This window comes from Paralichthys olivaceus, chromosome 13, assembly GCF_024713975.1.
Source record: "Paralichthys olivaceus isolate ysfri-2021 chromosome 13, ASM2471397v2, whole genome shotgun sequence".
Lineage (NCBI taxonomy): Eukaryota > Metazoa > Chordata > Actinopteri > Pleuronectiformes > Paralichthyidae > Paralichthys > Paralichthys olivaceus.
In genome coordinates this window covers 12,354,266-12,364,382 of record NC_091105.1, presented here as the reverse complement: position 1 = coordinate 12,364,382, position 10,117 = coordinate 12,354,266, and the positions used below count along the sequence as shown (strand labels likewise).

At 40.2% G+C, this 10,117-nt stretch overlaps 1 protein-coding gene across 1 annotated transcript; it reads left to right on the top strand.

Moving 5' to 3' along the window:
• The first annotated feature begins 552 nt into the window (after window positions 1-552).
• ptdss1a (phosphatidylserine synthase 1a) lies at window positions 553-10,051 on the top strand. Its single transcript, XM_020093412.2, has 13 exons — window positions 553-2,309; window positions 2,764-2,855; window positions 3,212-3,256; window positions 3,345-3,469; window positions 3,564-3,722; window positions 3,930-4,081; window positions 4,422-4,563; window positions 6,348-6,460; window positions 6,643-6,708; window positions 6,940-7,039; window positions 7,248-7,316; window positions 8,283-8,349; window positions 8,473-10,051. The coding sequence occupies exons 1-13, from the start codon at window positions 2,128-2,130 to the stop codon at window positions 8,565-8,567; spliced, it is 1,407 nt and encodes a 468-aa protein (XP_019948971.1). The 5' UTR covers window positions 553-2,127; the 3' UTR covers window positions 8,568-10,051.
• Window positions 10,052-10,117: the final 66 nt, after the last annotated feature.

Here is a 10,117-nt window from a genome sequence, read left to right as displayed (position 1 = left end):
CAAAATAAAGGGAGCTTTAAAACCACGGATGTGAGACAGTGTCCCGCCGTCATGTTTCAACAGAGTAACCTGTCCCTGCGTGTGTTTCTGCGCTCGGTAGAAATGTCTCTAACAGGAATGTGTTTGCTTTGCTCAGCTACCTCCACCTATTCTACAGGCTCCACTTAGAAACGGAGCCTTCTCGGTCCTGTGTAGCGTGTGGAGGCTCGTGCTCATGGCGGTGGGTCCGTGTGGTTTCGTCCCGCTGAGTTTCCTCTGGACACGGTAACTTTACCTCCACTGAGATTTTGACTTGCGGGCTAATGGCTCCTTGACGAGCTACCGGCGGCGGCTAATGAATTTGACCGCAAACATTTGACTCACTCACTCAAAATGAAAGACGAGAAAGAGGTGACGTACCTGGGGTTTGACTTCCTTTAAGGTGAAGCGGAGCCACCTCCGCATTGTGGAAGTTTTCGTTGACGCCGAGGTAAAACCCTCTTGATCTGAAGTTAGCAGTCCCGGCTAACCTCCGCTAGCTAACTGAGTGACTGGTTTACTACTCTCATCACTCTCAGCGGTTTCCACAGTAACAAAGCGGGGCGTGGCCACCCAAGACACGGAGGGCGGGGAAATTACAGTAATAACAGTGTACAATTCCTTTATTACTCAATACTAGCAGCAATTATATAATGTATTATAATGATGACAGAAGTATTGATAATGTTAGTAATAATAGTAATAATGCTAGTCACAATAATAATCAAAAGAAGAAGAAGGGAAAAAATCGTCATCATTATAATGATAATCATTTTTGAAATTTTTGAATTTAAAAAGAGGAATTATTTTTTTAAATAACAATAGTAAAGCATTATAATAATAAATAATACACAATAATAATGATAATAACAATAATCACCTTTCAAGGTACCCAAGTCCACTTTACAAAGTTATGAAATTAGAATAAAAATGTAAAAAAGTAAAGCCTGAAAACTTTTTCTTTGCTCTTCTTTGATGACCGTTATTCTCTTTGAAACGCAGATTAATGTCGCCCTCTGCAGCACAAAAGTGGTAATCATTTTCAAAATTTCTGGCAGTGGCCAATTTAGAATGTTAATACAATGTTACAAAATGCATAAATAATCTTAAAAGTTTAGTGGATGTAAAACACAAAAAGCACCTGGGTTTCATGTTGATTGTCGCTGTGGATTAAAAATGTATTCTTGGCAACGTTTAAGTGTTTCAATGAATCTGGGATTATGTTGTCATCCTGACAAAACAAGACATCTTGTTGAAGTATTGTATATTTCATTCACTGTTGAATTTGCCAGACATGTTGAACTAGTATACTTAATTTTATATTTTTCAATATGTATACATATATATTTGATCAGTTTGATCAGGCAGGAGGTGTATGACAAGACAAGAGCTGACGAAACAATCCAAGACAAAGGAAGACAATATAAGATAAGATAAAATAAAAATAGGATGAAGTGAGATAAGATGAAACATGATAAGAAGAACCTTTATTAGTCCCACAGAGAGGAAATTTACTGTGTTGCAGCAGCAAAGATGACAGTCAAAAAATTAACACTGGTAAGAGTAATAAATAAGTTAATATGCAAAAGAAACACGAAGACATTTCAAATACAGAGTAGAAATAATATATAGAGTGTAAAAACAATATATACAGTTGACATGATTGCACATTCACAGGCAATGGGATTGCACAGACAGATATTACTATTGCACAGTTAAATCCATGTAGTCTATTGTGAGCAGAGGTGACTGTACAATCTGAAGAGTTAAGATTAACTAAGTGTACAAGTCTCTGTGTGGAGTCTGTGGAGGTCACATTAAAAAAAAAACTGTTTACGATGAAGGAGGTCATGTGGACTCTTCCGCGTTGGGACCCCTCCCAGAAAACATGCACACCAATCAAAAGCAAGCATCAGAATCCCAGTAACTGTCTTGCATTAACCCTGCACCTCTGTCCCCCTGCTGAGCTGCCTCCACGGTGCACAGCAGGACATGTGATTCATATGATTTGCTCTCTGTGCTTCTTGTGAGCTGCAGCGGTCTGTCCGGGTCTAGGTGCTGCTGCCACTGCTGCCGCCGCCGCTGCTCCTCTCCAGGCTGCCTCCTTCTATGGCTTCCGTCTACAGCGGCTCCCACACCTTGAGCAAGGATGATGTGAACTACAGGATGCATTTCCGAATGATAAACGAGCAGCAGGTCGAGGATATCACCATCGAGTTCTTCTACAGGCCGCACACCATCACGCTGCTAACATGCACGGTGCTCAGTCTGATGTATTTCGCCTTCACAAGGTAGGACGGTCACGCAGCTAGCGGCGCTAGCTCGGTGGGGGTGGGGGTTAGCATTGTTAGCTAACAGCAGCAGTGATGCTCTGTGAGTCTTCGCCGGGTTTTATCACAGAAAGCAGCTTCACACGGAGATAACTTTCTCCCTCTTGGCCTCCTTCGCTTTCTCCCGTCGTTCACCTTCAACCTAAGCTGATAAAGAAAGCTGTTTGTTTCATATAATCCCCCCCCCCCTCCTCTGCTGCTGTTAGCTCCAACCATGCAACTAGCGAGGAAACCTTATATTTAAGGCGCTCAGGAGCTTTAGAAACCACAGTTTCTCCTTTTAAAATCTACTGTAATGTAGTTTGTTAGTTGCTATGTGAAACCTGAAGACACGTGAGGTACATTCACATCTCTACAGTTGTTAAGGGGACATAATAACTTCCACTTTTCTGACTTGTGTTCCCTCTTCCTGCAGAGATGATGGAAACCCTGACAGTAACCTCTGGGTGGGGCTCATCCTGGTCATCTCCTTCTTCCTTGTCATCAGTGTTTTGGCATTTCCGAACGGTTGGTAATAAACTAAAGAAAAAAGCTCTGGAGATATTGTTTTGTTTGGGCAGGTTAACTGAAGGCGATTCCTTTTAGCGAATGAAATGTTTTTGCATGAGTCAGAATGGGTATTTAAATGAGAGGAATAAAGTGAACAATTAGAATACTGATGGAATTATTTTTTTTTTGTGCAGTTCTTACACTGGGATTGTAAAACTTTTCTTCTAAAAGAAAAACTGTGATTCTAAACTATGATTCTAAACTGTGATTAATTGTGCATAAAAGAAAAGTGACATATTACAAAAAGTTGATTTCTTTGTTGGATGTGTAACGTGTGCTTATCTTGTACAATCTTTCCCATCATGTTCATGTAGGTCCATTCACCAGACCACATCCAGCGATATGGCGAATCGTTTTTGGTGAGTATTTGAGTCTCTGGGAGCAAAAGTGCTGTTGTTTTCCGACCTTAAATTCCACCACTTAATGTCATGTCCTTCTGCTGCTCAGGTCTGAGTGTCCTCTACTTCCTGTTCCTGGTTTTCATCATCTTCCTCAACTGGCAGCAAGTCAAACAGCTGATGTACTGGTTGGACCAAAACCTGCGTTATGCCAAGAGAGAAGCAGACGTAATGGTGAGTGGTTTTGGCTTTAACAGAAAATCAGATTGATCTGCTATCAGGGGATTGTTAATCACTGTAATGAGGCTGTGTGCGCTGCTCTCTGCAGGAATATGCTGTGAACTGCCATGTCATCACCTGGGAGAGAATCCTGAGCCATTTTGACATTTTTGCATTCAGCCATTTCTGGGGTTGGGGTATGAAGGCCCTGCTGATTCGAAGCTATGGCCTGTGCTGGACCATCAGTATTACCTGGGAGCTAACTGAGGTACAGAGGCACACACCAGCTGAATGTTGACATCACTATATCTCTGTCTGCCACACCCTCTGTCTCTTTCCCCTTTAAAGAGACATTTTAAGGTCAGATAAGCTGCTGATAAGTGGTTTATCTGGTGGAATTTAATTATAGATTTCAAAATGATTTAATAAAATTTTTATTGCAGGCTGATACCATTCTGTTCTCCTGTCTTCGTAGCTGTTCTTCATGCATCTGCTGCCTAACTTTGCTGAGTGCTGGTGGGACCAGGTGATTCTGGATATTCTGCTGTGTAACGGAGGGGGCATCTGGCTTGGCATGACTGTTTGTCGCTTTTTGGAGATGAGGACCTACCACTGGGCCAGTATTAAGTATGACCATGCAGTCTGGAAATTATCCACAACTGTGTTAAGAATTTTTTATTGGAAGCTATGAACAGCAGCTTTACTTTGACTTTTTTCCTCTTAATGGTGTTTTTTAACATCATTGGTAGATCCATTTTAAAATATGTAAAGTCAGAATAAGTAGAACAGTTAAGATTCATAAATTGTTGTTCTGTAATATGATCCCACCTGTTCATCAGGGATGAATGGACTAAATGATTAAGGTGGTGGCATTACTTACACCTGCCTTTGTCTGCTGCACTAACATAATACTTGTTATAAATCCATCTGCATGCTTTTGAAATCTTTCTCTCGTGTTTTCATCCAGGGACATCCACACCACCACTGGCAAGATCAAACGAGCGGCATTACAGTTCACCCCTGCAAGCTGGACCTACGTACGCTGGCTTGACCCAAAGTCTTCCCTGCAGCGCGTGATGGGCGTCTATCTCTTCATGATCATCTGGCAGGTGGGTCGGTGAGAAATCCTCTTTAGCCATCTCATGGTGACTAAGTGCTGACTAGTCGGAGATCATCCGATACACTCTGTGTGCTAAGTCGTGCTAATCTAATTGGCTCTACCATTGTTGAAATCTAAAACCTCCGTCCCACATAGATCCATATAATGAATGAGTATCCTTCTGTCTACATGTTAACAGCTAATCCCATAAGAGGTAAAGACGGGCTTGATTACTAGAGGGTATTTCATGGTAATGAGAAAACCTAGGATAGAGAACTTGAGTAAGCTCCATTGCACTCCACTAGAGAGTCAGCTATGGGTGCCAACAATTCTCGCCGCTGGCTGCCATGGCAATGAAAACTGGCGTTTGTCCAATTTCTGTATGGTGATGAAACAACATTGTAATTCTCTCTGTTGCTCAGAAAGATCCCAACTCTCTTGAGCCTTTAAAGAGTAATTACCAGTAGTAGAATTAACTGAAGAGAAGGGGACAGCTCTGCTCTGCTCAGTGTGGTGACAGTGTAGCAGCTCTTCTCTAAGTTCAACCACACAGGCTTCGGGCCAAATGAGTGAATAACACAGTTGCAAGTCTTCCTCTCATTTTCTTCCATTGTGGAGAAGATGAACTTTGACAATGCGTTGCTCAAAATGAATGAACAATGTTGTTGCCAATGTGTTACATCAAGTGTTACTTGTGTTGATCTTTGTGAGTGTCCTAAGCTCAACCCAAAGTGGTTTCAACAAGATTATGTTATACAATTTATATGCTGTGTATATAACCAGTGAAAGGTTACTCAAGCCATCGTTATAAATACCATAAAACCAAACCAGTCTAACATTATTTTATTGGACATTACATACATGTGATCAAGAGAGGCCCAGATTTAATTAATAATTTTCAGTCTCTACAGTTTAACCACAGGCTGAACTAACTGACTTTTTCAATGCATCTGCCTCATTATCTGTAGTGTTTACTCACAGCACCCATTTCAACTTTAACTAACAGCAACAACATTAATGGCTGCATTCTTGAAGGTGTGCCAGTTTCAGGGCACTGCTTGGGCCATGCCCTCTTACTGGCACAGCTTGCTGGCACATGTTAATGGAACAGAGCTGTCATAAAAAGTTATTTCCACACCTGCACTTTTCTGCCTCTATGACATCATGTTGTTGTGAAAGATATTTGCAAATACATGAACACTGCAAAGCAGGTCTCAGACTACAGGAGATTTAAAAAACGTACCGATTATACATATTGGACCATTTATTGGGACACCCCTTTGTTTCTGCAGGTATTTCAGGAGGTTTAAGAACGGCTTTGTGACCCCTCACACTTTAAGATAATTAAACATCATAACCAAGGTTCCAGACCAGATTTCTGCTACGATTCTCTGGGTTAAATTGGCCAGAAATTCCTGTAGTCTGAGCCCAGCTTAAGTCACTCTGCACAACGGAATGCTATTGATTATCCAAGTTAGCCATCTGACTATATCTAACTTAGCTTTAGTTTGACGTGATGCAAGGCAAAAGTCCCTAAAACAAGATTCAGCAGTGAAAATAATGCTCATATTTAGAGTGCTGAACCTCAGCCACACAATAAAACTCACATTTAATATTATTAATTGCATAAAAGTTTGATAAAATATATGTGATATTGTCTGACTGGGTCTAAAAAGGCAAAACATTTAAGTCTAAATGACAGTAATGTCTCTTCTGTCAATTATAAACCACACAATATGTTTTTTCATAGCTTTCACACATTATCTTCTGTCTGTTGTATTCTTTTATTCACAGCTAACAGAGTTGAACACATTCTTCCTCAAGCACATCTTTGTGTTTCCTGCGAGCCACGCTCTAAGCTGGTGTCGAATCTTGTTTGTCGGTATAATCACGGCTCCAACAGTGAGGTAAGAACACAATTTTTTCAGCAGGGAACTGCTCCCTATAGAAACTATTGTGACATTTTTTAAGATGTAGAACATTGATTCCTGCTTGTATCCTGTTCCTTGTTTTGACAGTTGGATAAAAGTCAGTCAGTCAAACAGCAGGGGAAATTTGTTAACGTTTGCGCTGTTTGTTTTTGCTTCAGGCAGTATTATGCGTACCTGACAGACACACAATGCAAGAGAGTTGGGACCCAGTGTTGGGTGTTTGGGTGAGTGAAACCTATTGTAAAAAATATCAGCCTTGACTAAAGCTTTTAAAGTAAGACCCCCACAATGAGTTGCACCCCCTGCATATTTGTGTGTGAACTGTAGTTCACCTGTGGTGTCCATACAGGTATAATTATTTAGAGCTTTTTTTCCCAGTTAATTTAACAGTCTTCTGCAGATGAGTCAAAGGTTTCAGTTGTGCATGTTTGCTTTGTCCTCCCTTCATTTCACAGGGCTATTGCTTTCTTGGAGGCCTTGGCCTGCATTAAGTTTGGACAGGACTTGTTCTCAAAAACACAGATCCTCTATGTGATCCTCTGGCTACTTTGTTTGGTAAGAACAGAATTTCCCAGGTTTCTGTATCAGAGTGATTTCCTGTCGTCTACTGTAGCTCATCACGCTTTATGCTTTAATCCATCAAATCTTGAGCCTTATCTTTGCCACCAACACATTTTTGTTTTAAAACATTTTCTCACCAAAAACTTTTAGTTACTGTCCATGGATTATTAACCAGCCTCTGTTATGGTTTATCTATTTCCAGGCCTTCATTACATTCCTGTGCCTGTATGTAATGGTGTGGTATGCAGAAAACTATGGTCCAAGACAAAAGGTATGTCTATATGTGTCTTTGACCTTGTTAAGTCTCTCATATAGGTGATTACAAAAAGTAATTGATGGTGGGTTCTTATCAAAAGTATCTTGATCTTGTCATGGATACATTATGTCCTGGAAAAAGTTTATAAGGAACTAGTTAGTCCTTGTGTTATTTAAAACTCAGCATGTGTACACACATGCACCTGTGCTCCTTTTGATGTAAATGTGAAAGCTATTTAACATGTTGTTCTCATGTCTGAATAAGCTCTGATGTTCTGTAAAAGTCCCCACAGCGATCTTACTACTGTATGTTCCACCAAGCGTTATAACTAGGGGAGATGTTTTTTCTTTATATTTATGCTTGTGGGGCAGACTAAAAACAGACCAAATCAACAATTACAACAATAATCAAACCAGCTGCTGCTCCATATATTTTCACTTTTTATCCAAACCAAGTCCATGGACAAACTGTACCTTTCCAGCAAACACTTTCCAAACAGAATGTGAGAAAATTAGAATTAATGTGACTGTCAGCCAATAGAAAGTAATTTGACCTTCATTTAAGCAGGATGGTCCCATTGAGATACAAAATCTCTTCTGCTGTGGGGTCGTGGTCAAGAGGGGCGGCAATGAAATAAAAAAGGGTTTCAAATAGATACAAGCAGATAATGGCAAAAAAACCACTGAACATACATAGAAACATAAGAATCAGTGGCTGAAGTGAATTATGGAACAATAGATCTATTTTTAAAATTTTAAAAACATTCAGCTACTATCATCAAGCTGTTTCTTTAACAAAAACCAGTAATATAACATGTGCCACGACTGAAGAGTCAGCTAGCAGTCTCCTGACGAATCTCAGACAATATTAACTCTGAGTCCCATTCCCTGAAACGTTTGCTGGTGTCAGTTACCTTTTCTATGTTCCTTGTCAAGTTAATGGTGTGTGTGTCATGTGTCTGAACCTCTTCTCATCTCTCAGAGCTTCTCCGAATGCGAGGACAGTAATTACACAGAATTTGCTGACCATGTGTCAGAAGTATTTAAAGGTACAGTGTCTTTACTGGTCATTTATCAACAACATAAAGAGTCTCAGTCTGACACTGTAAATGCACAAAATTCACTTACATCTTTTTTTATAAACTCAATATTATGCCATCGTCATAATTCAGGAGAGACTGAGGTGGATGAAGACACTCCTACAACCAGACGCAGAGGGACGGGCCCAGGAAAGACCAAATCCATCAACGGCCTGGACGGCCAGTAAGAGCCAGAAGGTGGCGGGTGACTCTTAAACTCACCCCGAGGAGCTAGGTGTGAGGGATCAAAGGTTGACTAGGGGGTTGAAGATATTACCACGCCCTGGTATTATTGAAGTCTAGAAACCCACCCACCCCCCACCTATAGTAGAGCGAGTGGAGACGGGAGGGACTAAGTGGATGACCAGGTCCATGCAGTGTTATTAAGGGGTGCTCTGAGGGTTGGGCTACAGAGATGCACACTAAACCATGTGCTGTAGTACTTAAAGCTCCTAAATCACTGATCAAAGGTTTGTGTATTTGTGTGACGAGAGTGAGAAACAGTGGATTGTTTTTGTGTGAGAGGGGGAGAAAGAGGTGGCAATAAAAAGAGACGATTCTAGATGTGACTGCATGCATCATAGTAGCTGATGAACTATAATTTACAAACATTTATCCTACAATATATCAACTACATACAGTATATCAGTGATGGTAAATGTACATTTGACTGGTTTATACACCAGCCATCTCCAGTATGTTGGGTCAACACATTTCTATGTTAAAAGCCATTATGTGGAATTTATCACATTAATTGGAGCCTCTATGTTTCTGGCACAGAAAGGCTTAAAAGTCTTTTTTATTAGTACCTGTCACAGATTGTCTATTCACATCCTAGGTGTTCACATTTGTTTTGTGTTTTTTAACTTGAATGTGGACAGGATTTCAATGCAAGACAGCTTTAGCTTTGATCAGATCATCGACTGAGTTTTGAGTTTGACCTGGAACAAAGCGAAGCACACAGTTTAAGCACTTTTGAGAATGTTATGTTGGAGATACTGTACTGTTTGAATATTTTGTGAATCGTTGTGACCTTGAGTGATTTATACTCTCTCTCCCTGTCCATCTGTGGCTGCTATTCTTTTTTTCACTGTACTGGAAAAGGTGGGCAATTATTCAAAATTCCTGCATGTGTTGTCTGGCTCGTCCTGCTGTGTGCGGGTGCTTATGTTCTACTGTCGACCTGCTTGTCATTGAATATGTTGCATTTTCATGGCTTAGTTAAATCAAATCACTTGTTTTAGTAAGAAAATGTTAAGAATAGTCAACACATGGTTGTATCACACCACACACACACACCAGGATGCCAGTATTGTACTTCTTATGTCTTTCTCTGTACTTGTAACATTTTAATTCACCCCTTGTGCCTGTTTGCATGGTCTTTTTTATCTTAACTTTTCTGTTTCTATCAAGACTACACTTGGGCTTTTTGTTCATTCCACTGCCCTTATTATAGCATCTCAGTACAGATATATCCCTCATAATCCTTGACAATCCAGACGTTGACCTCTGTGGAATGGACCATGCTACAGTAAATGCTATAAATGGTACATTGTCTCTGGATTTCAAATGTCATTTGCCAAAAAAACAAATCCGCTGAAAATGACTTGTGCTGTTCTTTTTCACTGTGAAATAATGAAACATATTAAAATATTTTACATCTCCTCTTAAACTTTTCCAAAGTTACTGTTAAAAGGATCATACCTAATTTTTATTTCTATTATTTTTTGGGATTGTC